At 35.6% G+C, this 17,693-nt stretch overlaps 1 protein-coding gene across 4 annotated transcripts in view; it reads left to right on the forward strand.

Moving 5' to 3' along the window:
* Window positions 1-17,693, forward strand: part of CCDC102B (coiled-coil domain containing 102B) — a 136,194-nt gene that overhangs the window by 6,331 nt on the left and 112,170 nt on the right. For 3 of the 4 annotated variants that reach the window (XM_040073267.2, XM_040073242.2, XM_040073260.2), the window contains exons 2-5: window positions 6,320-6,441; window positions 8,535-9,155; window positions 10,959-11,167; window positions 15,742-15,850. In XM_040073267.2, coding sequence (XP_039929201.1) covers window positions 8,550-9,155; window positions 10,959-11,167; window positions 15,742-15,850 — 924 coding nt within the window. In that variant the 5' untranslated portion in view covers window positions 6,320-6,441; window positions 8,535-8,549. Of the gene's footprint in view, window positions 1-749; window positions 829-6,319; window positions 6,442-8,534; window positions 9,156-10,958; window positions 11,168-15,741; window positions 15,851-17,693 lie in introns of those variants that run through there. The other variant, XM_040073251.2, reaches the window with a different exon arrangement.

The raw sequence follows: 17,693 nt of genomic DNA on the forward strand, positions 1-17,693 counted from the left end.
GTTTCCACCAGTGCTTAGAACTGACCTTCAGCCTGGGAAGTATCTGGGAATGCTTGATTATCTTGTTCACCCCTTTTCTTCGTACACAGTGTTCTCATATTTACAGTTTCTGTTGGCAGAATAGATTTGGGTGATAAAGCCATTTTTCTTCTTTTTCCATGTTCCTTACATCTGGTTCCTGACAGCAGTGCAGAATTGCTGCTTTTGAGGCAGTTCAATGTTGTCACAAAAAGGGCATATTTCTTGTGGCTCTTCCCTACTTACATGGTGTTTTGTGACTCATTTGGCTAAAAGTTACATATTCTGAGATTTACAGTTTGTAATCTGAGTTTTGTCTCATTTCCTGGATGTCATGGCAACCTTGTTAAAACTGGGAGAAACAGGCTTCTAGAGCTCCTCAGTAATCACACTGCTCAGAGACTCATGTTAGGGGAGATGAGATGATCCCCCTTGCTCAGAGCATCATATTTAGGACTTCTACATGGCATGCCTTTGTTTCACGAGAACTTCTGTCACAGTAGAGTTTTTATTTTCTCTAAAATGAGTGGGATGACTTACACCTGGAATTGTAAATCTTTTGAAATAAGATTGAAATAAGTTGTGGAAAAGGATAGCAAATGAGGACAAACTGACAATGTGACTGGCATGACCAGCCTGAGGGCCCCTTAGGGCTACTTCATGGTTTGTTTTTTTTAATATATAAATTATATATATGCATTTTTACCCTACATGCCTTCATGTAAATTATTAAAACCTTCAGGAGAAGCAAACTACTATTAATAATAGAAAGGATTCCTCCTCTGGAGTTCGAGAATTTTGGTTATCACAGTGAGTACTGGAATATCAAGAAGCCATATACTTAACCCTGTTGCATAGTGTAAAATGCTTATTTCAGCATTATGACAGTCGCTTTATTTTCCTTTGGTTTCTGGATAGTCTCTTAAAATAGAAAAAAGATTAAGCCATTTCTGAGTATTCCTTTCACTTACTGCTTCCTCTGTTGTTCTTTTTCTTTCAGTTACTATCTTTATTGCTCACCTCTTACCTCTTCTCCTGGGAACTTGACCAAACATGGACAACTGATATGATGATGCACTTTCTGGGGGTACTTCAGAAACACTTTGTCTGTCACAGTGTTTTGGATTGTAATAAAATGCAATTTTCCCTGCAGATCTACCATTTTCCTGAAGTTACTTTCTTGTTTTTAACATTTTAGGCCTGATGGAGTGGCTGGCAAACTTTGTTTATGGCTTTTTAATAGAAGGCCAAGTTGAAACTTTGGTCTCTTCTTTTGCCTTCCCTCTCTGTCATATTATTCTATCTCATCCTCTTATGTTGATCAACTCAGAAGTGGGATCAGACTCCAATTTTACCTAGATTCTATTATCGAGGGCTTACTTAGATTTGATCCTAGACCTTTTCTGCCTCTAGAGTTCTTTAGTGTCTCCTGAGATTAAATTTACTAATTTGTTTTCAAGCCAAAGGTGTCTATATCATAAAAAAATAATGAGAAAAATTGTGATATTTTGTGTTCCCAAGATTTTAAATGTGGTCAGACCTATAAGAAATGTGGAACACTACTTAGAACTTATCTCTTTACTGTTCCCTCTCAAATATTTTGTTTATGTTCTCCAGTTCTATCTAATTTTGGTGGTTTTTTGGTAAAACATTTGAGTGTTTATCCTGTCCTTTAGGAACTTTGACCGTTAAAGAGCTTGGAAACTAAGATTTAGGCCTGACATTGTCTCTTGCACTTAAAATATTCAGGCGGATGTTATGTTATAGAAGGAAGATGAAGTTGCATAATTTTAGCCTTATGTATTATGACATTAATGAATTGCCACTGTGATTTAATTTTATCTCAAAGAGACACTTAACACATCATACTATCCAAATTGATGTCTTAAGCAGACCATTTTTTCTCCTGGCAATTTTAAGATTACCTAATGGACAAAAAAGCACAAAACAACACGAACACCTCACTGAAACAAAATCTGACAAACCCAAAACCGCTTCTCTTTGTGAAGTTAAAAACATAAATTTATACTTTGTCATTTCCATAGCATAACTGTTTTAGTTTCTGGACATGAGAAATAAACACATTTTGGAAATAAATTAGATCTTTATTGAAATTTTTATGCTAAAAAGAAACTAGAGAAGTATGAATAGGAGGGAAAAATTATCACATTACTCCTTATAGGAAGTAAACAATTAGTTTTGTTTGTCTCTTCAGGCCACTTTTTGGCTGATTTTTCATTATGACACATGTAAGGAATACAATGTTTGGAAACAATATAGCTTAAAAATATTCCAGATGGATTAATATCATTAATAATTTTTTATAGCTATGGAAAAAAGTGATCAGAATCATCTTTGGCTGTGCATTAAAAAGCCTTGAATGAACTATCTTTTAATTTTAATGAAGTAAGATAATCTGTATATGATGTCATAGTTTGTTTGGATCTCTCAAATTTACAGTACATTGTGCTTTGTAAATTAAACTTTATTTTATGAGCTTATGAGCTCATTAAAAAAAAAAAAATCAATGCATAAAAATAAATCCTCTGCCTCAAACAACACCACCAAAACATAAAGACATCAAACAATGGTGGAATCATCTTTGTACAGACTAGTCCAGCACATGAACTCACTAATTCAGTATTTCCCTAATTCACGAGCTCTCTTATTTACACGTTCCCTAAATTATTTTTTTTTCTGTGAACAAACTATTTACCAAGGTTTTATTGCCAGTTCTCATTCTTTCTCTTCTGTTGAGGAGAGAATGTACCCCATGCCACACTGAAAAACATCAGTCAGCCTGCTGTTGGATCTGCTACAAAATGTTGGGGGTAAGCTTAGCCATTTACACTTTCCAGTTCAGAAGTTTGGTCTGTAACCCTTCCATGAGTTAGTGTAACCTGAAGAAACTACCAGGTATTGAAAATGCAGAAGTTTTTGGCTGGATGTAATATCAGCCCTTATCTCTTCCTATCCACTGAGTTCTATGTACAGGTGCCTCTATCACTGACCACTCCCATTGGCACTGCTCACAGTATATGTCAGACTTTGGGATCAGCTGTATGTTCATTATTGTCATATTTTTACTTTTCTTTCTTCTAAGAGTTTTCCAAGTAATTCTGATTATCCTAGCTTCAGTGTCTTGTAATATCAAGAAGTTTGTTTGGTAGGATTTTAGTATAAATTCAATTCAGTTCATATACCAGTTTCACCCAATAGATTTTGAATAGTATCTCTTTAACCTCCATGTCCTTTTGGCCAATGACTAGTAGGCACAACCATAGAGATGGTCACTGTAATCAGTACGGGTTTCATTCCATGCAGGAGTGTATACATCGGTTATGTTCAACATATGTGCATTGTAATTAGTTTTGGAGCCATAATGTACATTATGTAATTGCACATAAAGTACATAATGTAATTGCATTTAGTGAAGGGCACTTTTAGTAAGAAGTAGGCTGGATTGTTTTTTGAGATACACAGCTATGAGCAATGGTAACTTTATTTTGTCCATTTACATTGATTTGAACAGTGATTATTAGGAGTGTTTATGAAATAATTGCTCTGTATTTTCTCATTGTGTACATCTGCTGTAAGTATTCTGGGGTGCTAGTATATGATTAGTTTCCTTACATGCCCGTAGTACCCCTTTCACTCTGTTGTTGTCACAACCATGTACAGCTTAATGTCCATGTTCTACCTACATGTAGGTAATTTCAGGTTAACTTTAGATCTTATCACCCACTGTCAATACATGTCCTTGTGATGTTGCAGATAGTATTCCTTCTGTAACGAATTTAAAGGTGGATTATCATGGATCTGCAATACCTGAGTTGTTCCAAAACACAGGATCTGTTATAGATAAGTTCTGAGAATATGTTCCAATTACCAGCATTGCTGTGGTGATGCAGGAGGGTCACACTTTCTGCAAGAGAAGACACTCCAGTCTTGGACATAATCCAAACCTCAGTTGTTTTCAACTGTTCCCTTTTTCATTGTAAAAGGAGCAGCTAACTCCTGAGATGTCTATTTAACTGCAACCTAATTATATTGACTTCATAGGAGTTTATTTCTGTTTGAATAGGATTTGGGGCAGCTACTGATAGGAATTCCTTATCTGTGGTTCTTCTTGTGAGATTTTGTCATTGTGTAGCCAACTTACAAGTTCTCACAGATATGACTCCCACAGTATTAATAGATCCATTCTTGTGTATTTGCTGGTTTAGTAGTTTATTCCATTGATCTATTGTCCCACTATTTTGAGGCTGATGCAGTAGCTGGAGAATCCGTTGTACAAGATTTGAACTAAACCAAGCTTGTCCTACTTCATTCTTAAAAGGTTATCGATCCTAAGATTATATTTCTCTGGATAAGGGAGAAGTAGAAAAACACTGGCTTAAAGCAGTTGTGAGACCACTGATAGCTTAGCCAGGGAATATATTCTGAGCACCGCTATTTCTGCTCCTGTAAGGATTTCTTTTCACCTTCCAGCTGTTGTAATACACATGAGAAGTTTCCCAGATTAGCTTACCTTCCATGAAGTTGGCAGAATGTTGGTGATGTGCTGTTCCATTTTTTTAAAAATGGCACAAATATACAATTTGTTTCACCGAAACTTTTGCCACTCCTCTTTTTTGAAATCCTCTCTTACTGTTTGTTGAAACAAATCCTACATCCATGTGTGTCTAAGCCACTCCTGTAACCAGGTACTTGTTCTGCCCTGGAGTTTTGTGCTGTATTTTTTTCTAACCAAATGATCAGCCTCCTGGCTGTGTGTTGCCAGGATTTTTAGGGTTTTGGTAACTAGATACAATTTTTTACAGATATGTTTTTAGACTGAGCTATATCATGAATCACTTTTACAGTATCTCTCTTTCACCATACATTTCAATCATTTATTTGGCAATATTTTCTCATCTAGCCACTGAGTGGGACCCCTAAGGGTTATTAATTAAAACAACTTTACAACAGGAACAGACACACAAAATTTAATCTTCTCTTCTTGAGTTGATAGCTTGGTAGTTAGCAGCCCTTAGTAAACAGCCAAGTTTTCAGAGACTGAGTTAAATCACTTCCCATATTCTTCCCATAATGACCACATCACCCCCACCCATTTCCTTAAAGCCTTCTCTCTTTGTCAGGGTTTGTTGATGGGTGAACTGCAGAAATACCATAGAAAGTTCTGACTTTCCAGTAGCACTTACAAAAGAACATGTTCAGTTCTATGATTCATTTTGTCCTATTAAGTTTATAGATTAGAGAAAATAAAATTAGACTAAAGCAGATATTTTCTCTAAAGACAGAATACCTTAAGAAAAGTTTGGCTGAGGTCTTAATAATTAAGAGACATGTAACTAAGGATTAAATCATACAGTTAGTAAAAGGATGATGAAATTGTATCCTCAAGCAATGCCCTAGCTACTGAACTAACTGAAAACACTGAGTTCAGTGAGCAGGTATTGGCATGAGGGAAGTGTAATAATTCTTTTCTCTCCTGGTGATTTTGTTGCTGCTGCCACCAAGGGTGAATATACTGCTGTTTACCTAAAACAATAGATGGCAAAAATAAATCAAGAGCTCTTCTCTTTCTTACTGGTGTTCAGGATCATTATGTAAATAGGAAAGGTTGCAATACAATTAAATATGGTGAAGACTTAGGTCTCTTCTTGTGTCCACCAAATGTCTGAGTCTTTTTTTTCCTCTGAGAACTATCATCACTCTGTTCTCACTCTATCATCACACCTCACTCACACGACACAATGAATGTTGCTTCATCTATTTTATTCATATTTATTTTAAATTATTCTATTAAGAATAACAATTTTAAAAGGGACGTTGTGTTTATTCTTATCACTCAGCTGCTAAAATTGGAAGGCTTTACTGATCAGAAAATGCCATTTTCATCCAATTCTCTTAAGTTTATCTTTCCATCCAATTATCTTTTATTAAGTAATTATGTACACTGAGCTCTGTATGCTGTGCAAGCTAGTCTGTTGCTGCAAACTCAGGCAGTGACTTTAAAACTAGCTCCACACAGTATTGTTGTGTTGATTTTAGACTTGTGATATTTCTGATGTTAAGAGATCTGTATCTAACGACATTAACACAGACCTATCTTCTTTGAATTATCTTTAACATACAAGTTAAAATTATTCTTGTTCCCTCTGGAACATATAAAATATAAAGATATTTTATAGATGAGACTTTTCAGAGTTCCGTGTAGACATATGATGATTTCTATGAGGTGATCATATAAGAGAGAAGACTTCTTCTAAAATTTTTTTTTTTTTTTTAATTTTAGGTACAGATTTGGGATCATCTATCCATGCTGAAAAGTGCAGGGAAAGTTCAGCCTATCATAAAATGATTAGAAGCCTAAGAGACCACCAGTTTTTGCACAAGCCTACTTCAATTATTACAGCTGTAAGTTTGATCTGACTGGGAGTGTCCCAGCCTCAAGAACACTTGAGTCATCACAGTTGAGGAGTGCAAGAATTCAGGACCAATGTTTCCTTTTTAGTATACTGTGATTTGTGATGTTAACATTTCTCCAACTTTGGAAACGTTACTGAATGTGAAATGACAAAGTCACCTCAAACCTGTAATGATACATCAGCAACAGGCTATTCTGATTCATGAATAACTCTCAGGTCAATTTTCAGTCAAAGAAAAGTATTACCATTCTTATTTCTTCATCTTTTAAGATTTTTAAATTGTGCATTCCTGAAGTTCTCCCTTCTTTTAATGAATATGCAAAGAAGCTAGCAAAATCCACTGAAAAACCTACTGATTATGAAAAGTGTAATAAACATTTCCGTAGTTATCTGCTCGTTTGGGGCAGACACAAAAAAAAAAATGTAAGGAAAAGTTATTGTGCTTTTTAAAAATCCAAAAGTTTCAATTATTTCATTATGTATTTATTACATTAAATAATATGTTTTATATAGATCAATATGTATCTAAAATTTACTGTGGTTTTTTTGGTTGGCTTTTTAATTAAAGCTTTAGGAAACAAAGGAATTACCACAACCCAGAAGTTAAATTAACAACTGAGTACAACAGTTTAGTACTTAGTCACTTGGGCTCTACTGGGCCCTCATAGCAAGTTCGTGAGTGGCAATATCTTGGTATTTTGGATAAGGGTATTCAAATTAAATGACTTGGAAGTAGGTCAAGAAACAAGAAAGACTCAACCTTGATAAGCTTTGGCAGCAATTCTGCTACATCTGTGTAGTGTTATTGTGGGGCTTGATGGTACTACACCAGACAGTGATAATGAAGAGAACTGGGAGTCCTTCATTTTCCTTTTCCTCCTCTCATATCCGTACTCCACTACAACAGTTCTCCATAAGCTTATAACAAATGGCAAATAAATGTTCTGCAAACATAGAAAAGCTGGAAACAGCTGGAAAACTGGAATAAAACCTGCAAAAACTTATATTCAGTTGAAATGAGACATAACTGAATCATACTGCCAAAACTATCTACTCTTCAGTATTTTGTTAGCAGCATTGGCCTTCTGCATTTCAAATGCAGGTGTTAGCACTAATTGCTGTAACATATAAGCATTTGTTTACAAATGGATATCTCAATATAAAAGCAATTTCTTTTTTACTTCAAACAAGTTAGTCTTTTATTGAAGTAGCAAGATTTATAAGTTGGCTTATTTGTCTGATTTTTTTTTTTTTTTAATTTGCTCTTGTTTATTTTTAATAAAACCAAGGTGATATAAGTGGCTAGTCTCTACAGACTGTCCACATCAGCATTTTCTCAGCACTGGGGTAGGAAAGCAATTTCTGAGAAACCATTTTTCTTCTAGGCCAAATAAGTAATAAATTATGAAAAGATAAATAATGAAAAAGAATGCAACAAGATTTACTAGCTGAGTCATACCACTATGAGGTAGGCTGTACAGTACAGTAAGATAGTGCTACACTTTCAGGAATAATATAAGGATATACTGCCTGGAAATCTTCTGGAATGCAGACAGCAAAATAAAGCCCCCTATAAAAATGCTTGATTTTGCTCTTGAAAAAAGGAAATCTAAAGGTCATGAGGATTTTGATACATTTCTTTTTCTTAAGTATGCAAATTATAAGGCAGGTTTTACCTAGAATGAAATTCCACAGTTTGGGAGAGAAGGCAAGTGATTTGTGATTGTAGTTCTAGACAAATAACTTCTTATTAATAGATTCAATTCAATATAGTCTTGAAGGAAGAAAGCTTTTGCCTGTTTTCTTTAGACTCAGACATTTTTGAGAGCTAAACTATGATTGTTTAATGATTCTTCTTTGCAAGCAAATCCTAGCCAAGTAATAGGTCTATTTATGCTGTACTCAAAAAGTATTAAATAAAAGATATTTGAATAGCTATTTCTTGTTGATAAAGTTCATTTCTAAAATGTGAGCAACATCATTAACTCACTATTACAGCAGTAAAAACCCCAACTGTTGAAGGTTATGCGTATGATATAGTTAATTAAAAGTTAAATTATTGTCTCTCTTTGTCTTTTTTAGGAGAGAAATTAAATAATGAATCAAAACATGAATTTAGACTCCATTCAGAAACAAATGGAAGAGATAGAGGTTTTTGGGACCCAACCAACACAACCTGATAAATTAGATAGGTGTTGGCAACCGGGTGACCATCGGTGTCAATCGAATCTTCCATCTCAAAGTTTCTACCCAAATTCGCCTCATTATGCATATACGCATACAAGTTACAGCAGTGACTGGGAAATTTTTGAAGCAGTAAAAATTCAGGAACTGGAGGAAGTCAAAGCCAGAGCTGCCCAAATGGAGAAAACCATGCGCTGGTGGTCAGATTGCACCGCTAATTGGAGGGAGAAATGGAGCAAAGTTAGAGGAGAAAGAAATAAAGCACGAGAGGAAGCAAGACAATTGAGAATTAAATTAGACAGTGTCATAAAAGAACTAAGTGTGCTTAAAAAAATAAATCAGGATTTAGTAAGTGAGAAGGAAAACTTAGCAAATGGAACTCCTTGGAAAAAGGAATGCTGTTGCTCAGAAATATCCTATATTAAAAAAGACCAAAACCTGTTAATGTTTCTGGAATCAGAACCTCCAAAAGACCTAGACAAAATCATCAAAATTCCTGGAGCAGAAGACACAAAAAAGGTAAAAAATGGAAAATGTTTTTTTTTGTGGTTCATGAAGAAGTAGCAAACTATGGATATGTATGTAGAAATGGGATTTTTCAAGAATTTTGGCCAAAATGCTGCCTGATCCATTCACTAACAAAGCCCTTTGGCACTCCCAACCCCCCCATCCAAATATTTTTTAATACAGAATAGTACAAAAAACAATTCATACCCTTGCACTATGATTAGACATTTAAGGAACAGAGGCAGACTCTTATATCCAATAATTTACAATATTGTTTTGATTCTCTCTCATGTTTTACAGTAACAGGTTACCTCTCCTATCTGAATTAACTTATATACTTATATTCTTTCTCCCCTCCAAAAAAGAAAATTAGTTTCTTGGCTTCTAAATTAAAACAATTTAATTCTCCATGAACCTCAATAGCATGGGAAGAGGTAAGGCAATTCTTTTGCAAATTTCCAAGACATCTTGTTTGATAAGGAGAGCAATTAAGGCACAATATAGAATTAAAAAAATGGGTATCAGCATTGTTTAAACAGCTCCTACCTCTATACATTAGATCCAGTTATAATCATAAAAAATTGAAGTATTTGTTAATGTTTAACTGCCTTTAATTCTGTGCGTTGGAATGCACTTATAGTCTTCATAGACAGCACCATGTAAAAACTTTATTAGTTTTCTGATTGTTCCCAGTCATTGTAGATACAGGTAATTTTTTTCACACATTGCAGGAAAAAAATTTCCCCTGCATTGTTGAAAGTAGGAAAACTTTTACTTCACTTCAAGGCAAATTGCCAAGATCTTAGATCTGAATGTATTCTGTTCGAAAATTTTACTCTCTAATGCATATTAACAACATTATATTCCTGTGAAATTGGGGGGGGGGGGGAGGGGGGGGAGGTTAGTAGCAAGAATAAACTTTGCAAAAAAGACCTGTCTTTCATATTTTCATGCAGACAAATATGCCTTTGGAAGGAAATACCACAAAATATACTTTAACTATTTCTCCTTAGTATAAAATATTTTCTACTTCAAAACTGAAACTTTATATGTGAATGGGAAACATTCTTATCTTTTCAGTTGTTAGTATTTTCTGATGTAAATTTTGGGCCTTCTTCTAAAGACTCAAAAGAACAGAGTGATGTGAAAGAGGATTGTCAGTAAACTGCTAAAATGAGATTAGCTTTTAAACAAAATTCCTTGGATATGGTAAACAAATATATTTCTAAGGGAAATATATATTTGTCTCTTGTTTATAAGAGACATTCACTCTTCCTCAAAAACTTGATTTTATTTTTTTCCCATTTTGATATTAGTTTTTCTTAAGTTTTGTATGCAAAACATGTATCTTCAAAAATAGATATCTATATATTTTTCCTTAAGAAAAGCTTGTATAAGTCTGCTTCAACACACTTTACATAAAAAATTTAAGAGTTCATAATGTTGAGTTTCTCACTACATTACTGGTATGGATAAACTGCATTGCTGGTTTTATTAGTTCCAGGATTCTGTCCTCACTAGAGTTATAGCCAACAAAAGAGAAATGGAATCTATTTCCTCAGTAAAGACATACTAGAAATATTTTGGATATGAAACTTGTCATAACAGAATCTGTGAGATATCACAAAATTACAGTTATTCAAATATACTGTTATTTTTGCACCCATATACAGTCCAACTGTCCAAGATGTTACCTATTTCCTTTCTTTCTCCTATGGTCCTTAAATGTCTAGAAGAGCCTCGGTAGGCCCTGCTGGGACTATGTTAGACTTTTTTCTTAATTTTTTTGTTTTTCTCATCTTTTTGTTTTCTCAGGATGTAAACAAAGACCAATGCAATGACAATAAAAAATTCAGCCCAAAGCCTCCTGATTTCTCCCCCAATGGACTTCCCAGCATCTATTTGGAGGAACCTGAAATAAGTTTGGGCACTACAGCTAAGACAACAGAGAATGGTTTAATACATGTATCAGTCTTAAACTTGCGTTTGGCTGAGATGAGGAAAATCTTACAGAAGGAAAGAGAGTAAGTGCCAAATATATCCTTCTCATGGAATTCTCATAGAGGGGTTGAAGACAGTTTCTAAAATAGATATGATGATGTTTACATTTATAGCTCATATGTTCTAAGCTTTATTCATTGCTATTTGCAAGGCTTTAATAAGAATTTAGAGAAACAATTCAGCATAGTGTGTTCATTGTTTTCTTTGGCCAGTTTGTCATTTAAATAAGAGGTGTTCCATACAAATATATGTACTTATTAGCAATTTGGTATCAATGCAGTGATATCTAATGTATGGTATACCCAGTTTTTAGAGTGCTTTGTGCATAATAACAAATTTTCATATACTCTGCCTGCAGACTTTGAAAGAGTCCAGCTGCAAAATGACAAAGGCTGGTTTTGAATTCAAAATATATGAATCAGCTGCAAAATGCTGATAATCTTAACTTCTTTATTTGTATCAAAGCTTGTGTTAAAAGGTGGTAACAGACAGGGAGTAACACATTTACTGTACACTTATGTAGCATATAAAATTTGCCTCACATCAATACTGAATGTATATTTTGATGGCCTAAAAGAAGTTTGATGCTGTATAAATGGTCAATATTGAGAAAGACTGAATCTCACCAGAAAGGCTTTTCAAGGAAACATGCAGTATGTGATGTATGATGGTGTAGTTGCAGACTTCAGGCTGTAATTGCAGGTGATGGTAATTTCAAAATCAATTGAAGTTAATTAGAAAATTAAAAGGAAGAAAATTCCCTGACTATTACAAATATATTCAGCACTTTCAGTACAGAGAGTCTGTAATGGCAAACTGTGTTGAAGAATTTCCTTCCTGTCGGTTTATTTCACATTTCCTTTCTGTTAGTTTATTCACAATTGTCATGTAGATAGTACAAGTCTGAGACAAAAAAAAAAATCCTTTAAATTCCTAACTAATATTTTAATGTGGTTTGTTTTGGTTTGGGTTTTTTTTTTTTTTTTAATATGAATTAGATAATTTTGGAAAGCATACAGTTCTCTAGTTGAATCATATAGCAGAAGATGGCCATGCTCTCTTCCCTTAAAAAGTATTTCATTTTTCTATGGCAGAAAATTATATGTGGGTTAGGAGACTGATGCTTCACATGACCATTTTCTTTGGGTTGAAATATTTAGGGGCCTAGGTACTTCATCAGGAGAGTATACATATATATATATATATATATATATATAATTTTCTTTTAGAAAATTGATAATTTTTCAACTTTCTTTTAGTCACTTCTCAGGCAAAACTTTAATAGGTTTTGGTTTGTCTGTTCACATGCCTCTCTAACCAATTTTCAGCTGTACTTCACAGAGACAGATTTTTCCATTTATGTCTAGATATATACTGACTGTAGTACAAGGCAAAAGATTTACTGGCACACGATAAGAGCTGAGGCACATCTATAGCATGCAACATATGACAATGCCAACCTCAGGCAGCAAAAATGCTCACGGAGCAGCGATTTCCACATAACAGTGGGGATTGGTATAACAACTCCCTCTCCAGGAGGGCAACATTTCCTGCATGCAGAGATGTTGTGCAAGCAGAATATACGCAGCTTCTAAGTATGAAGCAACTATATTTGGCAATGCAGACAGTAAATAGGAATAATGTTACTAGGATAAGTATTATCATAGTCACGAGTCTCTTGATGAATCTTTGTGGGCAGGCTGTTACTTGCTAACTCAGAAAGGGTTGGTCTCTATCACTCAGTAGAATTGGCTGATTTTGCCAAATTTCCAACTTCAGATTTCCAGTTTTCTCTCTTAGGTTTTACTCTTGCTCATGTCAGTACTTCTGTATTCTGGGGTTGCTAGTAATGACTATCACCACAATCTCACCTCTGTTTGCATTTTTACTCCCCTTATCTTCTGTGGCTCTAGCTTAAGTACTTTCTCACAGCTTCTTTCTCACAACTTAGCAATTTTCTCAGTGAACTCGAGCCAAGGACACACAGCTGTGCTGCATCAAAAGCAAACAGATCATAGACAGCTTGAACCCCAAGGCCAAAGGTTACTTTAGCAGTTAGTATGATCTTACTCATACAGCAGAGGACTTCTCAGCAGTTTCCTGGTTTAGATGCAGCTCTCTGAACTATGACTGTATTTTTTTCTAGAGTCAAGTTACCTCATGCAAATCCAGTGTTTGAACTTCCCCCTAACTACGTTACCTAACCATTACCTAAGTATTAACTTTCTTGGTTTCCTAACTAATCTCTCCATAAGATGTTTTGCTTCTTCACCCTGAGAGGACTTCTGCTTATTGCATTCTGCTTAGGGCTATCATCAGTAATGTTGAAATAGCCTCATCAGTAATGTTGAAATAGCCTTGGACACACAGATCAGGCTCTGGAAAGAACAAAAAGAAAGAAGGTCTAAAAAAAAAAAGTAAAGAGACGAAAATTTATGTTTTTACATTCAAAAAAATATCAGGCTTGTGTTTGCAATGTACAATTACACACCAACATCCTCTACTAGGTACTAATGGCTCATATCAATTACACATATGAGGTCCTATTAACATGAATGGGAATTACAAACCTTATAAGTGGCTCAGCATTTTGCATAATCATTTGCTTAAAATAGCTGTCTTTTTTCATCTTTGGGATCAGTGTTCTCATCTAAATGTCTTCTAGTTTTAAGATCATAATTTGTTCTGTTTTGAACTTAAAAGTATTTATTTCCTCTAAAACCAAAAGCCCACAAACTACCCCACTGCTAGTAGATAATATCAAAGAGAAACTGCTTAAGGCTGACTGGGTGACAGACAATGGATAGAAAAGGCTCTGCCTGAACAAGAAATCCTTTTATTTTCTGCAAGGATCACTGAACACTGGCACTGGTTTCCCAGAAAGTTATTGAGTCTGCATCCTTGGAGACATTCAAAAGCCATCTGGATGTGGTCCTGAGACATCATTTTTAGGCAACCCTGCTTGAGCATGGGGTTTGCACCAGGTGACCTCCTCAGGGTCCCTCTCAACATCAACCATTCTGTGTAATGCTGTGATTTAATTAGATAATGAGTTAAAATGTCTCGTTACAGATCCATGAAAAATGCTCTGAACTTGATTCTTTTACCTAGTAGTAAGGTGCTTCTGATGTCTGCTATGCTCTTTCTTCCACTCTTTGTTTTCTTTACTTAAATAGTAAACTTTATGTGATAATTTATTTCAATTAGTGGTGTCAGAGGGAGCTGGTCTCACTTAAGAAATACTCTAATAAAAAACAAAACTAGTGTCTTCTAAATAAGCAAAACATACTGGACATTCTTCTTTTACTTTTCAGAGTAGAGCATTTCTGAGGACTTTCACTACATTCAGTACAGTCAATAGGCTATTATTCAAAGTATTAGAATGTCATCTTTCCTGCTTTCACTTTCTACTGTATTAAATGTCCCACTAATAACTGTCTTAGTTCCCCAATAAAATCACAATAGCTTTCCAATGAAATATCCCATTACTTTGAAAGGAAAAATTGTTGAGTTGAAATGCATGAAATACATCTTTCTCCACTTTGCTTTGTGAATAATGGTGTTTATTTCATTACTGTAATGTTATGGGAGTTCTAGGTGTTTGCTAAGATAAACTGTGCTATATGCTAAATCCAGGTAGATAAAAGAGATCCCTGATTTAAGAGAATTAGGTTTAGGTATAAAAGAAGGGAGAAGAACATATTCTGCTATAATGGATTGCTTCATTAATGTAACTGGCATTGCTTCAGGAACCTGAGTCAGTCTAGTCATTGGCAACTCTTGCTATCTGTGCAAGCTTGCAGTCTGCTGCACAGAAATGACCCAGACAAATCCCATCAATACATTTTGCTTTAATAGGTGAATATTTAAACTAAATATTCTCAAAATATAGTTCTAGTAAGCCCGGCAATAATATCTTTGTTAAAAAGATTGAAAAAATTCCATTGGCCTCCATTACAATAGAAAATAACTACTGTGACAGAACAGTTTCTTTAACTGACAGTGTTAGAATTTTCTTTTCAACTATTTCATATTTTTCTCATTGTACAGGCATAATACTTCTGCACTAATTAATACCTTTTCATAAAATTCTTCTAGCATTTTCTTCCAGGAGCAATTATTTTTTGAAACATGAAATAGGTATATTTTTAAATTTTTTTTAAACTTTTAACATCAATCATCTTTGGTTTCTGGTCTTTATTTCCTCCTGTATACATGTCTTTAATTTTCTGTTTATACAAAATACAAGTGATGTAATATGTTTTCTTCGAGGATCTTCACTAATTATGAAGAAACTTGTGATAAATTAGGTGGCCTGAACCACTAACTGAAATCAGATTTTCTTCAGTTTATACCAGAATTTTATTTCATTTAAAGTTTTAATTCTGTACTACTGTATTTCTGTTTTCTCTTTAACCATTATTTTTGGTGAATCTTTTGGAATAATTATGCAGTGATAATTTAAGGTTTTAGAAAAGTCAAGGTATACCATTGACAAAGGCAGCAGAACATAACTCAGGCTATGAGAAGGAAATTCAAAGTAATTTTTCTTCTGTCAAATTCGTACTAAATGCTAAATTTACAAATACTTTTTTAGAATGAATGTATTTCTGGAGAAAGAAATGGAAAAGACGGAAAATGAACTATTTCTTTGGAAATGGAAATATGAGGAACTGAGACAAAGCAAGCTGGAAAGCCTGAAACAGGTATGTTAGCAATACATTGTTATCACATGGGGTAAGAAAGAAAATTTCGACTTCTGATTTCCTGTAATGTAACTAAGAGTAAAATTGTGTCCAGGGTATATGAACGTGATAAATCCACCACGTATCAATTATTATTCTGTGTAGCTAGATGGGAGGGACCTGATGAGGGTGTGTGGAAGCTGCTATGGCAGCACTGGTGCTTGGGAGCTGTGGGACTGGCACTGGGATGGCTCCACAGGTTTCCAGGAAGAGACCAGCCAGAGGAGACAGGGTCTGGTGCCCCATCTGTTTGTGTGGTGAGGCTGGTGGTCCTGATTTACAGCAATCTGTGATCAGGGTCTAGCGGGGCTTGTGTCCAAAGAGAAAGGAGCCGTGTGGGGTAAGGGGGTGTTCAGGAAAGCCCTGCCACCCTTCCTGTGAGGCTGGAGCAACAGAACAGTAGAGGTGTAGAAATTGGCTGAAAAAATGTGTTGTTCCAATCAGCCTGGACCAGGAAGTAAGGCTGGGCAGGATCAGAGAAGGCAAAGAGGAGATTAACAGGATCTTCACAGAGACCCAGAGATAAGAAATTCTAAACCAATTTGAGGGGCAGCCAGAGGCTGTGAATTTCACAGTGGATAGAGTCCCAGAGTAGGAGGGCTGGAAATGTCTCCAATTCTCCAGCAGCTGGAGGATGGCTCTTTTTCCAAGCCTGCAGTTTAAAAGGTTCAAACACCTGGTAGGGAAGAGAAGAAAGCCATGACTTGTGAGACATCAGAGCCAGCTTTGACACAAACTATGTATTAACATGAGGAGGAAGCAGCGAGTAGTGGTAGTAGGAGGCCTGCTTGTGGGAACAGAAATCCCTGTGTTCCTCACTTGCTTTTTTGAGGGTTATGTGGCTTGCTGTGGGCTAGGATCCAGAATATTGTAGAGATTTCCAAAGTTTGTCCAGTTCTTAGATTGCTATGCTACTACTCAACCCCATGTGCACCAGCTAGGATAATATTGGGAAAGATCACATAGTGCTGGGGTTGAGGTCATGGAGACCCAGGTCTTGTCTCCTTGATCCTACCAGCTGGGTAACACAGTGCTTTGGAGTTGTAAACCCCAGTTCTCATGGATGACTACAGCTGCTAGAAAGGTAGAATTGCGGCAATAAAAGAGATTTTGGTGGGGTTTCAGGAATAAATTCTTGCTAAATGTATTCAAAGGGCCAAGTGGCGATGAAGAGCTGGATCTGCTGTTGACTAACATGAAGGAAACTAGGTGGAGATGTGATGATGAATAATTTCCTCATCTGTGGTAACTTTGAAATAGTGGTGTTGGTCATCCTGAAAGAAGAAAAGTGAGCAGCAGAGTACAGACCCCGAACCTAAGGGGACTAGGATATTGGCTTAGTCAGGGAACTGCTGGGAAGGGTGTCATGAGAAGGAACTCTAATAGGTAAACAAAGGAGTCAACCAAAGTTGTCAGGCCTTGAAGTAAAGAAAGGTTTGTCCTAATACTCAGGAGAACAGGTAGATGCGTCAGGAGACTGATTTACCTCAGCGAGGTGCTCATGGTGGAATTCTGATGCCAGAAAGCAATGTACTTTTCGAAAGATGAGCCTTGAAGGAGTAATTTAAGAGCATTGCCTGTTTGTGTCGGATTGGTATTAGAAAATCCATGTTCATTTCAATCTGTGTTAATGACTAGAGGAACAAGAAATACTTGCGTTGCAGTTTACAGGTTTTATCTTTCGGGACAATGGATAGAGGAGCTCTTGGATCCGACCAAACTCAAAATGTGTGTCTATAAAACAAAACATAGATAGTGAATTAAAAATGCCCTATGAATTTCACATCTCAGATTTGGCAAAATG

Source organism: Hirundo rustica, chromosome 1 (genome assembly GCF_015227805.2).
Source record: "Hirundo rustica isolate bHirRus1 chromosome 1, bHirRus1.pri.v3, whole genome shotgun sequence".
Lineage (NCBI taxonomy): Eukaryota > Metazoa > Chordata > Aves > Passeriformes > Hirundinidae > Hirundo > Hirundo rustica.